At 48.7% G+C, this 22,480-nt stretch overlaps 1 protein-coding gene and 1 long non-coding RNA gene across 2 annotated transcripts; one reads left to right on the top strand and one right to left on the bottom strand.

The window, feature by feature from the left end:
* Window positions 1–2,147: 2,147 nt before the first annotated feature.
* On the bottom strand, window positions 2,148–12,756 carry LOC144179921 (uncharacterized). The gene is made up of 2 exons (XM_077708341.1): window positions 12,263–12,756; window positions 2,148–2,361 (listed from the first exon to the last, which is right to left on the bottom strand). The coding sequence occupies exons 1-2, from the start codon at window positions 12,601–12,603 to the stop codon at window positions 2,148–2,150; spliced, it is 555 nt and encodes a 184-aa protein (XP_077564467.1). The 5' UTR covers window positions 12,604–12,756.
* On the top strand, window positions 4,047–7,062 carry LOC144180486 (uncharacterized). The gene is made up of 4 exons (XR_013324434.1): window positions 4,047–4,333; window positions 5,375–5,456; window positions 5,929–6,015; window positions 6,685–7,062. It is a non-coding gene; the product is annotated as an uncharacterized LOC144180486 (long non-coding RNA).
* Window positions 12,757–22,480: the final 9,724 nt, after the last annotated feature.

Raw genomic sequence — 22,480 nt, 5'->3', positions numbered from 1 at the left:
GCCTCTGCGGTTATCAGTCAGGGATTGACCATGGGGTGCCCATGGCGTGATCTGGTGCTTGAAATTTCCTGTGTATTTTTGCGAAATTTTCAGTCTGAAGGCAATCCTCGGGCTTCCCTCAGACTGCAGGGGCGAAATTCTGGGTGTTTTTCAATTGGCTGCACTCGTATCCTCGATTGTTCGAGTGCAGCGCGCAGCGCCTTAACTCTTCTCCCAGATTCTCCGACGGTGCAGAGAGTACAGGATGAGTTCACGACTTTTCCTGCGCTCCCAATAAAGCAGGTGCAGAAGCAGACGAAAAAGTCCTCGACCGATTCCCATATCGCACTAGTTTCAATTGGGACGAACTTCCGGTTGAGGAGCTTGATACGTCGTGTGCTTTCCGCAACTCTTCCACTATCACTGCAGCCAGCCTCGTGTAGCGCAAAAATCGTTCTTCAAGTATTTTTTTTTTTGTGTGAACGTTTGTCCTTTGGGGCTGATGCTAGCTTTAATCTATTTCGTATAGTCACGCCAGCACCAGCCCTTGCCCGATACGTATGCCCCGAGGTGTACGAAACGGACATCTGCCGCCTATGTCAAGACCGGAAAGCTACACTGGCTCACATCTTATGACAATGCAACAAGGCAGCAATGGGGACAACGCTTCCTCGGGAAATAGAATACGCCAAGTGCAGCGCTAACCTGGACACACAGCTCCAGGCGGTCAACACTATCATCGCAGCACTGGAGCTACAACGGCCGTCAAGTCAACGCCAGGAGGAGCCCACCAGGAGCAGCGCCCAGGGGACCACCGGGAGTGTCCGGGACCTGGATCGAGTCGCTCCTGGGATGTCCATGGACCCCTCTACCGAAGACTAACCATCGGCCTGTATTGGCGCCTTAACAGGTTGCCTCTTCATGTGCTTCAACATGGGTGTTCAATAAAGTTTCACTCACTCACTTATTTCCTCGGGAAATAGAATACGCCAAGTGCAGCGCTAACCTGGACACACAGCTCCAGGCGGTCAACACTTACGGCGAGCACAAGTTTTTTTTTTTTTTTTTTTTTTTTTTTTGCGAATGCCGTTGTAATAAAGTGATGGCACAGAAACTTGTCTCCCCAACATTACTCATCACACCGAGAAAAGCAGCTCGCATGCTGCCACAGAAAGAACAGGCCTCGCGCTTGCATTCAGACTTCAAGGCGTTGCCTTGAAGTCTATAGGAGAGCGCACTTTGTAGCTTTCTAAAAAATGCGCCCATGCGCTCCGCAGAGATGGTTAACAAAGCTGTGACATGCGGTTGGTGCTTTATGTGTGACGTATACCCATTTCCAAGTAACCTGTGGCCGGTGTCTGCTATTTCCACGTTGACGCTGCTCCGCCCGTATACCGGCCGCCGTTATATGTGCGGAGAGCGACGCGTTAACGCGCGTTTTTATTAATTTTTTTCTACCTCCAAAAGCGGTCCTGTAACCATCATGCGTGTTCCTGAACGCTGCCTGACCGCTTTCCAAAGAAAAAAAACAAAAACGCGTGCTGAAACGCGTCGTTCTCCGCACATGTTTGGCTTTTTACGCAGTAGGTCGCTCGGGCGCGCTTACCAGCGATAAGCACTTCTAACTCCTCTCCAACACGATTTTTTCGTGCATGCGCACAAGGTTGCGCCGGAGGAGTTTTCTGCGTACACAGGACTGCCGGAATATCCTTTCGCCTATCCATATAAAGCTTCGTCTTAAAACGCACGACGAAAGGGAAGAAGCAGGACTGACAGGGTGGAGCGTGACCACGCTGTCAGTCCGCGCCGTAATTCACGTCGTTCTTCGATCCTTTTCGTCGTACGTTCTCGCGTCACAAAACGCTCTTTGCGTTCTGAGATCTTCAAGCAACGAGTATCCCACTTCCAAGCTTTGCCAACGTGTTATATCTTGTCAAGTAGGAAGACGCGAGGAGCGTTAACCGCCATGTTAAAACGCTAGAAGCAATGCTTGACGTCTTTTCAGTGGCCCGGCTGATGACTCGCGGGATTCTAGTTTAATGAAAAGTCAGCACTAGTTCAAACTGCCCCGCAGTGAGGCCGTTTATGCTGTCAGCTGCCATGGTTCGAGGGCCGAGGAGCAGACGGCGAGGAGGGGGCTACGTTAGCCGAGCGAAGGCGAAGGGCCCTCACAGCGGCACGTCCTGGAAGCAGTCCTGCGGCCAGAGCTCTTCCCCGTCTCCGCTCTCGTCCAGGAAGGGCGACTTGTCGCCCTCAGTAGCCGCCGGGTTGCAATAGTTTGTCGCCGGCGGCTGAGGCTCGCCCGGGAGGCGCAGCGCGAGCCTCAGCGCGTGCACCCAGGATGCAAACTTGTTGAAGCGGTGGCGGGCGCGGGCTGACCACCTGCGCGCACCGCATGCAAGAAGACGCGGGCTGTGGTTCTTTCTTGACGCGTGACAGGTACCACGTCTATACACGAAAAATGCTATTCGCCCGGTGGCCGCGAAGCGAGATCGACAGCGGAACTTCCGCTGCTGGTCAATCACTTGAGAACCATGGCGAGGAGATGGATATATGACTTTTAAAATTAGTTTGTCCTTTTAACTCCTTGAAAGGGACACTGAAATCAAAATGCAAGTTGCTCTGGATCGATATATTAGCCCACCGAGAACAGGAATATCCCACTCTTACCCGCAGCTTTTTAAAAATAAGGTAGAAAATAGCGAAAACGTGAGGACAGGGGCCGCCGCCCGGAAGTGTTTAAATCGTCTGGCATGCGTCTTTCCTGGCTGCCGTTGGCTTGCGCTACCTGTCTATACTTGGGGTGGCGGTACCGCTTTTCGGGGAAACGTGCGAGCTACGCACGGGAAATTCGTTCGACGCCAACATTCGTGGGGCTTTAAAAGGGCAATGTGTTTTTCTTCAAGAATGCGCCAATACTGATCACGGGTCCCACAAAGGAACATTTTGCTGGCTAATCCGGAGCTGCGCAGGACGTGGCAGTTCGGGGAAGCACGACTGATGTGACCAAAACTCACCTAACCGCTCGGTACGTGGTATAGCGTTGTATTCGGTTGCTTCTATACCGCTGTACGTACATTACAGCTTCCCGGCTTGCTTCCGGTTTATCATGACACAAACAGCGATTGCAGCAGCCGCTTCTCGCGTCACGATTTGATTAGCCGTTTCTCAGCAATTAAGGCATCTTTCTGCAGCGAATCAACACTTCCGTTTAAAACCAACTCGCTGCAGCTGCCTTAAGTGTTCCTTGAACAACGCTGGAATTAAGCGGGAAGTCTGCTCGCACAGCTTTGGCTGCGCTCATGCTGCTCTTGGCAGCGGCTTCACTCGAAACCACGTGAAGGAGGCCGATTTGATTACTTAAGCTGTGTCTTAAGCTGTGGTGGAAGTCACGTTTGATCACCTGAAATCTTTTCGAAGCGTGACGATCCTAATTAACTGACCCGTCGCTGTGGCTCATTGGCTAAGGCGTTGTGCTGCTGAGCCCAAGGACGCGGGTTCGATTCCCGGCCGCCGCGGCCGCTTTTCTGATGGAGGCGAAAAGCGAAAACGCCCGTGTGTTTGAGATTTCGGCGCGCGTTAAAGATCCCCAGGTGGTCACAATTAATCCGGAGACCTCCACTACGGCGCGCCTTACCGCCTGTGTAGCGTCGGCGCGTTAAAACTCATAATAAATCAATAAATCGATCATAATCAAATGATGTTTACACAGTAGCGTCTAGCGCTGATCCAATTACCATACTACAATCAAAGGTCTTCACCTTGTGCTCTGCGCCCCTAAGACATCTGCAAGAAGGTAACGCATTAAAAACCTTAAACTACACTCTAATCCTGGTAACCCATAATGTAACTTCTAAACGGAAGTAACCTATAAAATAAAGGTTACAATGGATTCATTTTGATGTTTTCTTTATCCCAGTCCGTTCTAAGGGTTACAAGCGTGAGGTTAAAAGCGATTTATAGGTTACAATAATGATTTATAGGTTACATCAACAAAATCTGACATGTAACCTCTACGTTGTAACCTATAAAACGCCCTGTAACCTCTAAAAGATGCTCGTCGCGCCTTCTCTCCCGGCGGCCGTTGATTTCTCCGTTGCATGACGGGATATAGAGAAATGGCGGCGCCGGCAGGCCCGGTGGCCGCGTTTTCGCGCCACTCGAGCCTTTTAACCGCTGTGATACCCCTACGATGAAGCGAGGATTGCTGTTACAAGACTGATTTGTCGGCGTGAGTCGCGGAGGCTGCGGCGAGCCTATTTGTGACTGGCAGCGCTTCACGGCCCGTTCTTCTACGACCAGCATCAAGTTCGCATGTTGGACCAATGCCCCGGCGCCAGTGAAAGCGAACTCGGTGAGTATATTCCCTTAACGGTTTCCGTGCTTTCATTGGATGTATCTTTTCGCTGGGGACTTTTCAATTTGAAATTGCAGCATTCGAGAGGGATTTTCGTTACCTGACTGGTTGCTTCGCTGGACGTTTTCTGTTGTCCGCGACGGCAATTGAATGAACTCACGGGCTTGCGTTCGTTGCGTCAGACTAGAGCGGACGATCGGGAAAGCACAGATAACGGCGCCCGTGACCTGCTTTCTGCTCTGTTTGCGCGCCTTCGTCATGTGTTGAGCGTTTTGTTTACACTGATCGCTTCATCGGGCGCACTTGACGAGTTATAGGCCCATGTAATTGTCAGGTAGCTCTGTTTGAATAATTGAATTTTTTCCCATTAAAGTCTTATATTATCGCGCTATTCTCTGGGTATTATCATTTTGTTTCAGCCGTCGGGAAATGTTCATTTTTCTCGCTGCATATATTCGGAATTGTGTCTAGTTTATTGGTCTTGTAGTAATATATCCGGATAAACACAAGGTGTGTGCTACAGAAAAGTAGTCCACTTAATGCTGCCCGAAATTTCTAAACTCACTTTTGTCCAGCACAAGCCTCTTTTTTGTGAAAGTTTGCCTTACGGCACAATAAAACGTTTTCGTATGTACAACACTCCTAATTTTTTTCATTCTTTTCCTTGAGTGGGTAAATTTGGTGTTAGACATTTTGAGACAGCGGGCCATTTCCACCATGTTAAGTGGTTTATTATTCTCATTCGCACAAATCAGCCGTTTATTTATTCGCGTGGTATTGCAGGGCAAATGATTGTCTCGCGTGATCCTAGTGTAGTGCAGTAAAGCGACTTTACAGAATGGTGGTATGTATGAGCCAGCATGCAGGCTGCTTGATTGTTGTTTTTTGATGATACAGAAATTGTGACGAATTACACAGAGACAGGTGCAGGTGTAAAAATGGGTTCTGCACCCCCATCGGATCCTGGCTGTTCAAAAAGTGTGGTTGCATCTGGCTACCTATGCTATGACTTATCAGCACTACTGTTTTTTCTTGCAGGCAGTGTTCCTTGAGCTGACAACCAGGACTCCCCTGCATATGACACAAGTTGAAATGAAGTCTGATTTCAGCGGAAACAACGGTATGAATATGCAATAACTAAAACACATTCATTCAAATATTCTTTGTAAAGATGGCACCCAGGCCTGCACAGACAAAAGTATGATTCACTTGTAAAAATGCGAGGCCTTTCTTCAAGTGTTATGATGTTATATTTCGTATCTTATTTTGCCTCATGTTTAGTGACTCTTTCTATCAGTTCGTTACTACATGAACGTTATGAATTCACATAACGATTTCCTCAGCATGGAGCTTTGTAGTTTTTCAGCAACTCTAGCTATTCTATAAGATGCGTGGTTTTGCAGAACCAACAAGAAGAACTCTTTTTCTAAAATAGCTCTGTAAGAAATCTCCAGTTGTTAGTGAGTGCTTGTGCTGTGTTCTTTTTTTCGTCTTGTCAAGTTTGAAGTGTTCTTTCATTATGAATGTATACCAACTGCCCAGCTCTAAAGCCTATTACATTTTAACCCAAATAACCCTTCGAGTCATTACAGGTACAGACCTCCTGGGAATGCCACTTGAAGATCGGTGCAAGTTCTAGATGTATCCTCTCCCACAACACATCTGGACGAAGAAAAAATGTAAGTTGGCGATTCCTTTTTACTGATAGCCGAGGAAGAAGCCACCGATAAGAACACTTTACTTAAATGAAAAACGTTTCGGCTTCCACGTGGGATCCTTGTTCAAAATGAAACTGCCAGTACAAGGGGGGGGGGGAGGGGGGAGGAGGAGGAGGAGGATGTTTAAGTACAGCCAAAAATGTGACGCAGGTGGCGTCAGCATCGTGAAAGCACGTTTCCTGGGTTTAGTGCGACGTTCGCTCTGTTGCGTGTACTAGTGATTCCACATGAACGCGCGGAAACGTTTTTGTTTTCTCTTTTGCAAATGTATGTCAGTTTATCTCGTAGCCCAAAGTTTCTGCCTGTTCTGGGTGAGCATGCAGAAACATTTCGCGAGATAAACTGGAACACGGCACGATTGAAATTCGGGAAGGTTGGCCGGTATGACTATAGTGGCTTCGCGTTGTTCTGAACAATGCGGCCAAATTGCTCTGTGTAACGATTACTGAAATGTTGTGAAATTATTAGGAAAGGCCGTAAATCACTCCTCTGGTGTGGCCTTTCATTTCATTCTCTGGTCTCCGTCTTCATTTTCGTGCAATATATTTTTCGTACTTCACATGCCTGTGGTTTGGTGTGAGCGGCTTATGGTTGCACTGGATTTTGTTCTTATTCTGAAATTTTCTGTAGATGGCTCTTCAGGGTGGGGAAATCCAAGTGACGGCCCCTCACATATATACCCCCATCTGCGGCAGCAGGGAACAAGATGACCGCGGGAAGTCTTCAGCTTGCCCTGATTTTGTGCCTGCTTGTGTACTACGTAAATTGCGAAGCTTATCTCTGAATTTTTCCAAGCGCCTTTTTTCGTGCAGGAAATTATAGATACCATTTAAAGTTTGTCCAAAAGACAGATTGCAATGGGCCTAGAAACTTGTTAGTGCTGCATAAAAAACGATAACTTGGCGTGGGAATCACAACTCAGGTGGAACTGTAAAGAGGAACCTAAGAGGGAAGTGTAAAGATGGATTCGTAAAGGCGAGTGAATTCCAAGTGTAATATTAGACTGAGTGAAACGGAAAATGTAGGGAACATAGCCATAAACACTGCTTTGTATGAAAAAGTGAATTTGTAATAAATGTTCTTTCTACTTTCCCACATTCTGCGTTTTTTCTGCGGGGAACCATGACAACAACACTGTACTGGGAAAGTGCACCCCTGAGAAGAGTAGCGGTCCCAGAGATCGGCTTTGGGGGGGGCGATTTTTTTTAGGGGGGGGGGGGGGGGGGGGCGAGGCGAATAAAGAATCGGTCCCCGCCTTGCACCAATTCTGCGGAGGTGGTGATAACCATGGAGGCGTGTGCGCGTATGCGGTGCAACCCGCTGGGATTTAACTTCGCGCAAGTGGAATGCTTAAAAAAACTAAAAATAAAAAACTAAGGACCTCTTTGGGGGGGGCGACCGCCCCCTTCGCCCCCCCCCCCCCTTGGGACCGCCACTGCCTGAGAACCATTTTATAAATGTAGCTCAAACTCGAATTCGTCTGAAATTGTTCAATGGCAGTATGCAAACAATTCGGAGTGCTTTGCATACATCCGTGCAAATATTGAGGTAAATAATTTGTATATTTGGCCATGTTTGTGAAGCTGTTCACGCAACATTTATTAAATAGGTTTAATAAGGATATATGAATAAACCGAATTTTACCTGGAAGTCTAAAGCAATATAAGAAACACCCCAGGAATCCGCACTCGTCTAATACTCATTAAGGAACGATAATAACGTTGGGGTGGTTCGCAGCTTTGCTTTTTAATAAATAGCCCACAGGTGTTTCATAATAGTAAATGTGAATGTTCAAAACTACCGATGCGAAACTTCTGGAAATGGGCTCCTGTTAAATGCGCAAATATGTGTGCATGTACTGCGATTCTCTTTTGATAATCATGGCCTAGGTTGTCAGACAAGAATTTTTGGCTTAAGGCTATGTTATCATAACTTTGGCGTCCTTTTGAAGTATGCTATCAAGTGCATCTTTCCACTCAAGCTTGGTTTCACTAAAGCCTAATGTTGTTTAACTAAAGCTCAATTTAGCAAAAGACCTATCATGCATGTTTGATACCGGTTTCTTAAACGGCACAAAGCTGATGCAAACATCAAATTTAGTTATGCCTGTTTATAGGACTTAAGCGTTGCCAATACTCACGAAGATTTTTGGGTGTCAACCTGGGTAACGATTATCGAACAGGTAATGCAATGCATATATATTAAGAGAACATTTTCAAGCTTTTTGGCACTGCTGTTTTAGGAATTATAAAAGTAATTTCTCTTTTAGCCCCAGCCGTGTGGCCGGCAGTTTATTCAAGGGACGAAGAAAAGACACCCGACGCAAAAGTTTAGACGGCGCAATGGACAGCATGGTCGCACATATCTTCCACTAACGCAATGTTTGTTTACCACGCGGGAAAGGCGCCTTGGGGGTGTCGCCACAGCGGCGCCGGCAAAAGCGCGCCGGGCGCGCAACATCACATCTTCTAATTTGTGTGGCCTTGGACGGCGGTAGATGTAACTTATATAAAGGTATACATGCTGAAAGCTGCAAAGTAACCCATAACGGCGTAACGCTTACGTGTATACGTATATAAAGGTTACGAAGATATAGGTTACATTTGTACCTTATAAATTATAGGTTACAAAAATTCGAAAATGTATACCTCTATTAAGGGTTACCCAGCTTAGAGTGTACGGTGGATTCCCAATACATGGCGTAGAAAGTGCTTGGTACATAAGCGGGGTATTGAGAATACCGACTTTTTTCTGTGTTACAAAACCGCGGGTCTCTACGCGAGTGCCATTATTAGATAATGATTGGTTTCAAATGTATAATAATTTGTTAGTTAAGGGCAATATCTAAACAAAGTTAATTTAATGGAGAATGAATGCATTGAACATGAACAACTGACACTCAAGGGAAAGTAGATAATTAGTGGTTTCAAATGTGTAATAGTTTATTAGTTAAGGGCAATATCTAAACAAAGTTAATTTAATTGAGAATGAATGCATTAAACACGTACAACTGATACTCAGGGGAAGTACAGACTTGATTTTGTCAGAGTACATGCTCATGTGTATAGCGCCGGTAGTTGGTCGTGTGTCGCGATTGTTTGTTTCCCCTATTTGTAGTTTGTAAATGCAAAACAATACTTGAAATCAAAATGGGCGGACACACGAAAGAAAAAATACAAATGAAACATAAAGGAAACATTTCAGTGACAAGCTACGCTCCGGTCGAGGCCTGTTGCTCTGCGCGATAGCTTTTACGCGGCGGCCTTCGCATCTTTCAGCTTGAAATGGCGCTGCAGTTTAAACTTGCTTGGCTATACATATTTGATAGATATAGGTTTGAGAACAGGCCTATCAATATCCAGTGGATGAGTACATTTTTAGCGAGCAAAGAAAAAAATTGGGCTCGTTAGTCTCCGATCAAATGGTGGTGCGTCGAAGCTGACCATCATTCAATGATCGCCATTTAATAAACGCGTCGCCATTCAATCGGGGAAATCATGATAGGTAATGGTGGTCGCCTGTCTCCTCACTAACTTCATTCCTCCTCTTCGATAAACAAAGCACAACCTCATCACACTAAAGGGGCGATACCGCGTTGCCGCCTCCTCCTCAATCCCTCCTCTTATCGTGAGGAAGACTGGCGTAGCAATGGCGGTGCTCTTCAGTTTTTAAATGCGTAAGCATATATATGTGGACTCGACGTCGTCCTTCTGGAATGACAGATTTGCCACACCTCGCCATATAGAAAAAGGCCCGGGGCCTTCAAATTTTTATAGTTGACCTCCCGTATTGCCCCCTTAAAGTGTCTTTCTAACAATGTTTTCTTGTGTAAAGTGAAGCCGACTTTCAAGAAGCAGGTGTATAGCGCTTTGAATGGATACATGGGTGTTGTAAAGCCCGACGGCCTTCCTTACAGAGGACCATGTCGCCTCGAAAAAAAGACCCCCCCTCACCCCCCCCCCCCCCCCACGTGCATGTACTCGATGCATACCAGAGCAGCGTATACAGAATTGCATTTTGGATTCTCCATGGATTCCGCATTTTTTTTTTTTTCATGCCTACACCTGTGTCGTCGTCTGTTTACGTCGACAACGGGCACGTAAGATTGCGGCCTTTGGGCAATTTATACCTACACCGTAAAACACGCGTGAAATGCCTGTCCAACTGCATGGTGTATTGTGTTTGGTCCACAGACACTTGCGTGCCTGTATCAGCCCCGGCCGTTCTGTGACATAGCCCAGAAAACGAAAGACGACAAATGAAACAGACGTCGCCGTTCCAACCTGTTAGCTACCATCCCCAAAGCCGACAGCTCGTTTCCCAAAGGGCTGTTTCGGGGAGCCTAAGTTTTCATCAACAAAGGCTACGGCTTGACTGACATGATAGCGTTGGGGCAGCGGTCACGGCAACGAAGCGACCTCGACATCCCACCATCCCCACCGCCAATAAAGTGCTGCGCACGCGCCAGTGAAGTGACGCGTGACGTGCGTCACCTCGTTTGGGAGTGCAAGAGTCTTAATTGGATCGATCCGCGACAAGGATCGGCCCATGTCGGTGGTGTCCTAGTGCGCTCATTCTCGTCGTTTTTTTCTTTGTCCTTGTGTTTTTTGCGCAATCGGTACCATGGTCCTTCTAACACTGGATACGGCCACGAACCGATGCCAAAGAGACACTTTGCACGCAGTTTCGTCTGCGAGTCTTCCATAGGGAGCCACACTTAATCCATCCCATCCTTCCCTTTCCCAACTCTATAGGCTTAGCGCCACCGTATCTACTAACCTATTCTACTCTTCATCTGTCCGAGTGCCTGCGGTAGTTCATCATCAAGCTCTGCTCTCACTTTGAGTCCTTGTTCTTATCGGAACAATTGTGCGATTTCTACCCACGATGATAACAGGGACAGTGATGGATCCTGGAGATTGCACCCACTGCTGCGTCACTATAGACGGAGTCCATTTAGCCATGGAAGAGGCAACGCAAGGCGTTTTCATCAGATAAAAGGATTGGTGCTAGAATTTACATCTAGCTGCGAATAATTTGTGAACATAAGCCATCTTGGTTGAAACTTTCCAAGTATGGGCACGAATTACGGGGCTACAGGATAGGGCTATTCCGCTGAGTGGCACGTCCCTGATTGGGGACATGGTGGTACCGCTTCTTGCCAGGGCGAACGGAGTGTAATTTTACAAGATTAATTAATCACCTACAAATCCCTCGCACATTCGCGCTAGGATCGAGGAATACGGCACACTCAACGACGAAATGTCCGGCTGTCTTCGTGCGCGTCACTGCCCGCCCAAGGAGCCATAATCTGTGTTAGGTGTTGGAATCAGTTAGGAATTAAGGGGAAAAACTGGCTCTAAATTGACTAAAACTTTGAATTTGCCCACCCAAGGTGCCACAATCCCTGTTACTTGTTGGAATCAATTAGGAAGGAAAAAAACTGGCTCTAAGTTGACTAAAACTTTGAAACGCTCACCAAGTACTACCGGGTGATTGGTTTTCAAAGCCCGATATATTTGTTTTTTACAAATAGGGTGCTGGCACGCACACTATGATGAATGCGCTGGCTGTATTGGCCATTGTCGACGATTTGCTTTCGTCTTTTCCGAATCCTTTCAGTACTTCCGCCTTCGTACTACTTTAAGAGGGCGTTCAGCGCTAGAAAATTGTCCACTATAAGCCCCATTAGTCTCTACGTTAACATTTCGTTTTTTTTTCTTCCCGATATCACGGGACATATTTCCAGAACGACAAAATGCGCATCACGGTGCAACGCTAGTATAAGCCCACTGACATGAAGTCAACGCAAAAAAAAAAAAAAAAAAGCAACTATATATATTTCTTTCCTTTTTTGTTGACGTGTATACATGTTCAAGTTCACTGTTTCTTAATGGTTCTCGACATTATGACAAGCTCAGACACTTTTTTTTTTCGGTTCATATTACGCGTAACGACAATCTTCGGTTGGAAAATTCGATTGCAACGCTGATAGTTGGTTTCTTTCCTTTGCCACTGCAGAATAGTCCTGAACAGTCCGTGGACAGTCCAGGACTGCTTGTGCAATAGAAATTCTACGGGAAAAAAGTACGGAGCTGCAGTGTAGTTTCAAGGGTCACACCGAAGGGAGCTATAGAATAAAGTACATACATGTAAAGTGCATCGAGGCGCGCCCTATGGCCGCAGCTCCTACTAGCGGGTCTCTCACCTGGGCCAGCTGCCTTTCTGCGCGGCCTGCTTGGGCTTGGCCTGTCCTCCGTGGAGCCGGCTGAGGAAGCTCATGAACTTGGAGCGGCGGCCGCCGCTCGCCCCGCCGCTGGCCTCGGGGTCCGAGGCTCCGTACCGTCGCACCCTACTGCGCGCCAGGGACACGTCTTCGGCGCAGCAGTCGCCGCCGGTGCTGGCCTCGCCGTACTCCTCGGGAGTGTGCAGAAGCTTCCGGCAGCACTCGACCAGCTCGTCCGAGATGCCGTCCCCTTCGCCTTCGCGCGAGAAGCCCTTGCCCGTCTGACAGGACCTGCTCACTAAGCAGCGTCTCGGCTCCGCCATGCCTTTCCTGTCGTTGTGCGCAGGTGCTGGGGCCCCCACTGGAAAAAGGCTTTTTCCCTAGAGTTCCGAGCGCTACGAAGGACGGGCCGATGCTGCGGCGCGTTCAATGCGTCGTTGTCTTTGCCTCGGTGCGCGCGAGCTCGTGTCCGTGCACCCAGCTGCTGCGCCATACCCGGCATGGTAAGTGCCCCTAGGAACCTTGGTGCGGCGCCGACGGGCTTCAAAACATCCATGTTGCAGAAGCTGGAAGGACTAAGCGGGGAAGTAGAGACAGATCTTTTGTTACGGCAGAACGAGCCAGTATGAGTACCTCAGATGTCACTTTTTCTTTCTACTGCTTTCCCTTGCGCGCATGTTCTGCCGCGAGGCTTTCCCGTAAAATTCAACGCCTCCGTCCTATTTAACCCAAGTTTATGCTGCCAAAAACGTTAGGGGCTGTCAATTTTTTGGTTCGTGTTGAATTTGTCTATGGGAGTTCGTGAAATTGTCTAAAATCTATTTGTGACTGCACTGTGAAGTTTGACTTAATAATTCACGAATTGAATACTTAGAGGAAATCTAGTAACTTGGTGGGTTGACTGGAGCTGTTGGAAGCCACAAGGCCCCCGGCTGCAACGTGTATAGAGGAAAGAACAACGCGCGCCGCGTTCGCGGCCGCTGCGGCAGCTACCTTAATGACGTGACAGTAGTTTGAAATCTGTTTCAACACTACCGCAGCCTCTAAAAGTTTTATTGCCACCTATTTCAACACCCCTGTGAAAGCCCACCCTTGAGCAGTGGCAGGAGCAGCTGAGCAGCTCACGCCCTCAGGACTGGTGCACGGGGCCCAATGGACGGCAAAGGACCAACGCTTCCTGGACTCAGGGCCTCTCACAAAGGGACTAACTACTACGATCCAATATACGTTTATTCCTTCTCCTGGCCTATTTCTTTGGCATAACTGCTTCTTTTCGATCGCTTGTGCGCATGTTGTGCAGGTTAGACTATAGATGGAAATACGCTAAATATAATCGTGCAGACATACTAGTGTGCCGTCATAGCCCACGTCAGCAAATTGGTAAGGAGGTGGTGCGAGGGAAAATACATTTTTGAACGAATTTTTCCTCGCTAAAAATGTCTGTAAATCGGCCGAAAATCGACATAGAAATACCTTATTCAGGTAATCTAACCCATGTATTTAAATTTCCCTTCCAATTGAACGAAATGCCTGTCTGTATTCTTGTTTCGCAGCAAAACGGTGAAAGGAAAAGTTGAGGTGAAATGCCCCAATCGAAAACAAAACGCATGAAAAAAGAAGGGTAGTGCGTGCTTACACCACTTTACAAAGCTTCGCGAGCCGACGCCGCTTATTATAAATCTTGGCTAATTAACTTTTCAACTACGAGTAAAAAACAAATTTTTCCATTCGATTCGCATGCCTAAAGGTAAGAAAGCGACTAAAAGGACCGTATTGTTTCACACGGGCTGCGTGCTACGGTGGCGGATTTTTCGAAGCCCCAAAAATTTGCCAGTGGACTAATTTCCTACCTCCGTGTTGACCAAGGTGCGAAAGTTTTGTTCGATTTTCTTCAGGCTGATGCTATTGCATTCCTTTTGGAAATGCTGCATGTCCCACTGCCAGGCAGAGCCGCGGCGTTTCTCGAACTCGTTGCACAAGTTCTCAGAGTACTGTTACGTGATGCAACATCCAGTCCATGGGCGTCACCCGTTGTGCTGATTAAAAAGAAAGCTGAGATATGGTGATTCTGCGTGGACATACCGGCACGTTAACAAAATCACGGAAAAGGACGTCTATCCCATTCCAAGAATAGACGACGGGCTCGATTGCCTACGTAGTGCCGAGTACGTTTCTTCCACCGACCTCGGCTCCGGCTACTGACAGGTCACTGTCGACGACTATAGGGCGGCGAAAAGACCGCTTTTGTCATCCGGACAGACTCTAGCAATTCAAAGTAATGCCATTCGGCCTTTGTAATGCTCCAGCTACATTCTAGTGAATGATGGACTCGCTCGCCTTCAAGTGGTCGACTTTCCTTTAGTATCTCGATGACGTGATCGTTTTTTTTCTCCAGCGCTTCAGGCCCGCCTCCAACGCCTCTTGGACGTTTCGGCCGTCTTTCGCCGAGCAGGACTTGACCTAACTCTTCCAAATGCAAGTTTGGACGACGGCAAATCACCATCCTCAGCCACCTATAGTCGATGACAAAGGAGTACAACCTGATCCCGACAATACTCAAGCCGTGCGAAAATTTCCTGTTCCACGCTCAGCAAAAGACGTGCGCAGTTTTGTCGGTTTGTGCTCCTGTTTCCGCCACTTCGTCCCGAACTTCGCTCAGATCGCTTGACCACTGACAGAACTTCTCAAGAACGATGTCCCATTTGCTTGGGGTCCTGAGCAAGGCGCCGCTTTTTCTCGACTCGTTCACACTCTGACCAGCTAGCCAATCTTGGGCCACTTCAGCCCGTCTGATCCGACGCAGGTATGCACTGACGTCAGTGGCATAGGTTCTGTGCTGGTCGGGTCCAGGGTGGCCATGAGAGGATGATTGCGTACGCGAGCCAGCTGTTGTCCCCTGCAGAACGCAACTATTCCATTACCCTGCTTTGAACCAAAGCTGCGTGTACGAGACTGTCCGTGCTCTACGTAGCCTGCTAGCAGAACTTACTGCCATTCGGGATGGTCTGCAGACGTTTGAATCGACAGTGACTAGTGGGGTGAAGCTGCAAATTTTCACAGACTCAACGGCAGCGATTCGGGATTTGCGTCGCGTTGCGCGGTGTACAAGCCTGGCTGCATGCATTCAAGCGATTATGGACACCTAATCACCCATGCACTGTCCGTGTGTTGTGGATTTGCCGGTACCTGTTTCCTGCCCACGCTGCGGCAGATCGCGCCTGTCACCGAAGATACCTCCCACGGCCACTACCACTTCTTCCAGTATTTACCATAGAAGAACTGTTGGTGAAAAAAAGAGAACCTCCGCCGCGCCACGCGTGCTTTACTTCCACCGCGTGGAACTGACCTCCCCAGTGGGCTCGCTCGCTGGGAAGAGGTCTTGCTGCGGAGGCTTCGAGTTGGGGTGGCGTTATCCCCACCAGTTACTCACGCTTGGCCTGCCCGATACCACGCCCCGTCTGCGGACACCTGCCCCTTCTGTGTGACTCCTGCGCCAGAAGCTGACGTTGAACACCTGTTGTGGACTTGCTCAGGTCTCAGAAACGCCCGAATTCAACACCTTCGAGGCACAGGGCTCCATCCTGGGAGACCCCCAGATCGTAAGCGTTGGATATGGGGACCCCAGTACCGGTCTCTTCTTGGATTTTTGCGCGATACTGATGCAATGTTGTACCCTTAAAACTTCATGTTATGCCGTAGGGCAATCTCTCGCAATTAAAAAAAACATTCCATCACGGAACGCGAGTGCCTCACGCTGGTGTGGTCTGTCGGAAAATTTCGACCGTACTTATACGGTCGCGAATTCCTCGTAGTGACAAACCACCACGCGCTCTGCTGGCTGTCGTCTTCCAAAGACCCCACTGGGTGGCTTGGTCGCTGGGCCCTACGACTGCAAGAGTACTCGTTTAACGTATTTCACAAGTCCGGACATTTGCATAGGGACGCCAACTTTCTGTACCGTTATCCCGTCGGTACGCCTGACAACGCTGAGACCACTGAGGATGCCTATCTTTTGGCAATCTCAGATTTCTTCCAGATAGGCGAAGAACGACGCCGCGACTCTTCTTTGCGCGAAATCACCCAACGTCTCGAATGTGACCTTTTTGACGCATTGCTAGCAGCCTTCCTCCTCCGCGAGGTAGCTCTATACCATCGTAACTACCACTCGGATGGGCCTGGCGTCCTCCTTGCTGTACCTGAACACTTACTCCAAGATGCGCTACAACAGCTTCATGACGCACCCTTGGCTGGCTATCTGGGACTTGCCCGCACCCACATCGCGCCCGACACCGATTCTTCTGGCCCGCAGTCTTTAAAATCAGTCAAACGATACGTCAGCTTGTGCCAACGCCGCAAGAAATGGTCAGTGCTCCCAGCAGGCCATCTTCATCCCCGGGATAATCCTACCGAACCGTCCTTCCGCTCTGTCCTCGACCTGCTTGGTCCTTTCCCTTCGTCTCTCTCCAAAAATAAGTGGATTGCTGTTGCTAGCGTCCACGCAACCTCAAATGCCATCACACGTGCCCTGCCAACAAGCTGTACCACCTATGTTGCCGAGTTCCTCCTAGAAAACGTCATTTTGCAGCACGGTGCTCCACGGGGAACTGCTCACAGACCATGGGCGTTCCTTTTAGGGGCGAAGCCCCTTAGGGTCCCGGGATGTGGGCGTCCCATATCGTCGTCGTAACCGTCGTCTCATGTAGTCACGGTACTAAGACACTGGGACGCTCGTTTACGCATTGCGCTAGAACGCTGCGTGCTTCAAAGACATTAGACTTTTACAGCAAAGCTGTATACCTCTACCCCCCCAACGGTTTGATTTCCGTGGGCATAAAAGCCAAGGCGCCAAGAATACACTTATACACTGCATGCTTCACCCCTCCCCAGGTTTCACGTTAGTGGAGATGGCCGGGGATTTTTTATCCAAAGTCATCGCCGACCTGCTTTGCTCGTGCTCCAGCCGACACAAGTTGACCACGGCGTATCATCCCCAGACAAATGGCCCGACCGAACGCTTTAACCGGACGCTCACCGAAATGTTGGCCATGTACAGTCTCATCTGACCACAAGGACTGGGACGCAGTGCTTCCATATGTAACATTCGCTTACGACTCTTGACGTGATAATACCAGCGGCTATACCTCTTTTTACTCTTTTATACGGTCGGGAACCGACCTTGCCCATGGACACTCTACTGTCTGCTACAGCTTTCCCGCCGACAGCCTACGCCCATGACGCCATCACGCGGGCTGCGCTAGCACGGGATGTAGCTCGCGCCCGCCTGTGTGATTCCCAGGCGGCCCAAAAGAACGACGATAAGCACCGCACGGCGACTTTTCCGCCTGACTCTCTCGTCCTCCTGTGGACGTTTGTTCGCCGTGTTGGTCTTTCCGCCAAGTTGATGCCTAGTTACGCCGGACCTTATCAGGTGCAGCATCAGTTGACAGATGCCACATACGAAGTTCCTCCTCTTCTTCTCTCCCCATACCAGGCGTCTCCTTCGTCGGACATTGTTCACGTGTCTCGCCTCAAGGCGTATACCGGGCGCCTGCCGAGAGCGACTCTTAGCCGGCACCGTTACGCCGCCGGGGGTGATGTTACGTGACGCTTCCAGATGCGCCGGCAAACGACGAAGAAGTAGCAGCATCGCGGGACGCTGGTCGGTTCTTAGGTCGAGAAAGAAGAGGAGGACGTTGACTTACAGGCATGCGAACGGTCCGCGTATGTGCTACTGTACTGCCTAATCTTCTAAATACTGTAAATATTGTAAATACACCTTATTTTTAATCCAACAGTGGATACACTAGCCGCTGATGATGATGATTCCTATTGGTTTCCCCTTTGAAGCGGGGTGATGACATGTCATCTTACCAAAAAGGACTAATATAACTATGTTTTACACTCTTTGTTTAATACAAGCGCTGCTTAGGGCAGGCACTAAAGCTTATTAGGCACGAAATACTTTCTTTTCCCTGTTACAGGTGGTAACTGTCATAGGCAATATTCCCCTCTCTGCTTTTCGTCCACCAGCATTCTAATCTTCTTTTCGTCCACTCGACAGCCTTGAAGTTAACTTCCTCTCTGATACCCTTAAAGGGGCCCTGAAAGGCGTTTTGAGCACACTAAATTGACTAGCGCAATCGTTAGATTGGGTCGTCAACATCATCTGTGCCAAGTATTACTCTTCTACGCGCAGCGGAAAGCTCACACTTTTGTTGCAAAGTTTGTCGCTTTTTTCTCACCCTTTCCTTCGTGTTTTTGAACGCCGTCATCTTCACATGTCTACATCATCGATTCCCAGATGTTCGTCATGAGCTAGACATCCTGCTATTGGGCGGCTTTTTCACGCACTTCCGGCAAAGAGATGAGTCGTCTGCTCAGCGTCGGCTCGCCGGCTGATCTGCCAGCGGAGTGCCGGAGTGCTTGGACATTTTACGACAAACGAAACAAGTGTAAACAAACGCTTAACCGTTTGTATTGAATGCAACAGGGCCATAACACGACATGAATATTCTCTTACTTGAGTACGTTCCATAAAGAAAGCGTTGAAGTCCCGTGGCACTTCTTTCTTGCAATCGCAGAGAACGCCTTGAGCCGAATGCCCGGGTTTGACGCATACATTTTATTCAACTTCCAAACAATCCAGAGATGCGTTTCGAGCGAACACAACGTCACAACATACGTTGCAAGTCCGAACCGCGATTGACAGACGATGGGTTGCCTCCTCCTGCCCCTCGTAAATTCGGCACTCACCTCGCGCGCGGTTTGCGGGGACGAACAGCAAGTCACTTAACTCTGGCGCACAAGCCGAGATGGCTTTTAGCCACGCACACTGCACTTACCTCATGCGAGGTTGAGTCGTACGCCGCTTGAGAAAGATAATCCAGACCATGGGAAGCACTATCCACCCGCAGAAGCACAACGTCGCATTTCATCGCGAAACAAAGGCGTCCACAACACACACACCATCGCCTCCTGTAATGCCAAACGCATCTCGCACTTCCAAATGGGAGTGAGTAGTATGCCTGCAGTGCCCATATGCCGCGAGGTGGGGCGCCAAGCTGAACCGGGACCACGCAACCGTAACTGACTTCTAGAGCGGTTTGTGCCTTGTTGCCAGGGCAACCGATGTTTGATATTGTCAAAGAAATGGTGCTCGCCCCAGCGCGAGGAAGCTCAGAGCCGTGGCGGAGCATGTTTTGCCAACGTTGCCGCTCTCCACCACGCGTCGCCCCAAGCTGAACTGGCGTTTCGTGCACGGGTTCTGTATCGGTTTAAAATGTCTTTTTCACATGCCGCCGGAAGGAATTACCACCGCCACAAAATAAGACCCGGCACCACTGGGGCCACATCTGATACGGCGCTTTTTGGATAAACAGTGCGCTGTGCATCCAAGGGAGCGAGGGCAGGATCCTCCCCGTGCGGCTGCGAGTTCGCCGCCGATAACAAGTCCCGTGCCGCCGATAGCAAAGTTCTGCAGCAACGTACACCGCGAAAGGGCAAGGCCAGGCCGCCGCACACATGGGGCCAGATTTTTCGTTCGCTTTTCCAGCCTTGAGTGGATTGCGGGATTCATGATGTCAACAAAGCTTGCCCGTAGCAGACGGCTGTGTGAGCAGCGCAATAGCGGAAGTACGTCACCGCCGAGGAGCGCAGCATCATGGGAGGGAAGGCTCGCTCGCCGTCTACAGCGGAGAGTAAGTTGAAAGGAGGAGGAAACGTGGCGCGACGATAATGCGCGGTTTTTGATTTACGATTTCTCAGCTAATACTCATCGCTTCAACAAAATTCTTGCGGGAGGAGATTGCTAATACATTGCTTTATTTGGTTACATGTACATCCACGCATCGGCGGAAGGTATTTCAGGACCCCTTTAAATCCTAGGGCTTCTGGAAGCCCAATATTCCCTTCATGTAGATTTGGATAGATACCCTCACATTCTAACACTATGTGCCGCATAGTTTCTGTTTCGTTTCCGCAGACCACGCATACCCCATCATTTTGTGAATACTTCCCCACAAAACTCTTAGTTCGCAGGCAACCTGCTCTAGCCTCAAAAAGCAAAGCACTGCCCTGGGAATTATCGTAGAAATTTTCCTTTCTGATGTTCATCTTCTCAGCCCTGTACATCTCTAACGACGTTTTAGCTTCCATTTTTTCCCTCCATTTATTCGTTTCAATCTGCCTTGCCTCTTTTTTGGTTACCTTGGCTGTTCTGGATTCTCCGCTATTCTTTCCGTATTTCATCGTTAGTCTTCTAGTCTTTCTTAACCACTGCGTGTCCACGCTTTTCAAGTATAGGTACCTAAAAACCTGCTGCCCACCTTCGTTGATCCATTGCCCTCAACCTCATCTCAAAGCATATTTTACTCTGAGCTTCTCTAACTTCAAACGACGCCCAGCCCATATCTCCCTGAACTGCTTCGTTAGTTGTTTTTCCATGCGCGCCTAAGGCCAAACGTCCTACCGTTCTCTGGTTTACTTCAAGGCCTGATAGAACGTCTGATTTTAAGCAGAGTACAGCATTCGCAAACGTGAGACCCGGAACCGTTACTCCTTTCCACATTCCTCTTACTACTTCATATTTGTTATACCCCCACAGAGCTCTATGCTTCATTATAGCTGCGTTTCGCTTTCCCTTAACCTTAAGTTGCTCCTCGTGAGTACTTAAGTAGTTATCCCCTTCGTTTATCCACACTCCCAAATATTTATATTCCTTCACTCTAGGTAATTCGCCTTGCTGGATAGACACTACGTCGGTGGTAGCGTCATTGAAAACCATTATTCCTGATTTTTCTGCACTGAAATTTAACCCGAGGTCAGTGGCTTCCTGGCCGCAAATATTTATTAGCCGCTGCATATCGGTTTGGTTATCAGCTAAAAGAACAATGTAGTCTGCGTATAACATTCCCGGAATATGCTGTTGTACCACTTCGCCTTGCAGCATATGCTGTTGTACCACTTCGCTGCAGGGGCTGCGATGCCCTAAGTGGATTTAGGTTCTAGATCGGTGGATTAGATTGGCATGCTGGATTTTTAGCGCCTGCAGTTATATATATGTTGTCGTTATATAACTGGTGCAATAGTTATATGTATAATGTACGGGTGTCGCCAAAAGAAATTGTAACCATGATTCGGCGGCACCTGTACATATAGGTGCTTTAGTCCAACATAGACGCAACGAGGTTATAGGTACACTGGACCTCTGTGTACAATGGGTGGTTATGACTCCCGCTTCACAAGCAGGAAGGAGGGGGGTGGTGGGTGGGCTGGGTTTGATTCTCAAAACTTCGGAAAGGCTAAAAAATGAAGGAACCTCACACTAACGCGAAACACTTGAAGGTAGCGATGCTGTATACGCAACCTTCACGTCCTTCACGATGCTTTTAAGTCCACGATTGCTGCCGATTTGCTTCTTCGCTGCCGCAACCACTTTTACTCCATCATTGTTGCTATAAGTGTAAGCTTAGGGGACGCTGGGCGGTTGTCGCGAGGCGCGAATACACGAAGGCTAGACATTTTCTCGTTTTTTTTTAACTGCCGGGCGGTCGCAGCGAGACCCGCGCTCACGTGTGCGCGCTCGGCAATTTCTTGGTATTTTTAACTGCGGACACGAAAAATTTCGATTCGCTAAACAGCTTCGTGGTTAACACTTTCTTTAGCTTATCTGTGCTCGGTAGCGCGTGTGCCCTGATACCGCGGTGACGCAGACACACGCTTACATACACGCGCCGAGAAAAAGTGCCCCCTATAATAAGCAGTTTAAAGATGCCGCTGTGAATCTCGCTGCCGCAGCCCCAGACTGATGGCCACATGCTCACGAACGTATGCGGAGGATCAGCAAAGTTGGCGAGCGCAACTGCCACATATATCCGGACGGTCATTCGGTGTCTGCAAACGGAACTTATTCGGATTCATACTTTCGCTGGGGATTGGCCAAGAACGTATTGGAAGTATGCTCCACAGACTATGGTCACTTGTTTTTTTCACTTGCTTCCTGGCTTGCTTGGTTGTCACTTGAGGCAAGATTCATTTTCGCATTTCCTGCGCCCTCGAACTTTCTCCCGGGGGTGAACTGCAACTTTATTTTATCGAGTACACTTACGCAGAGAGCTTCTGGCCTGCAGCGGAATTATCGACTTCAAGTCTTTGTTCATGGGATCAGGGTATACATTCTATTTACTACTTCACATCTCTCAG

Source organism: Haemaphysalis longicornis, unplaced genomic scaffold (assembly GCF_048455015.1).
Source record: "Haemaphysalis longicornis isolate Haplotype H1 unplaced genomic scaffold, Haemaphysalis longicornis Haplotype H1 scaffold_4, whole genome shotgun sequence".
Taxonomy (NCBI): domain Eukaryota; kingdom Metazoa; phylum Arthropoda; class Arachnida; order Ixodida; family Ixodidae; genus Haemaphysalis; species Haemaphysalis longicornis.
This window is presented reverse-complemented; position numbering and strand designations above follow the sequence as displayed.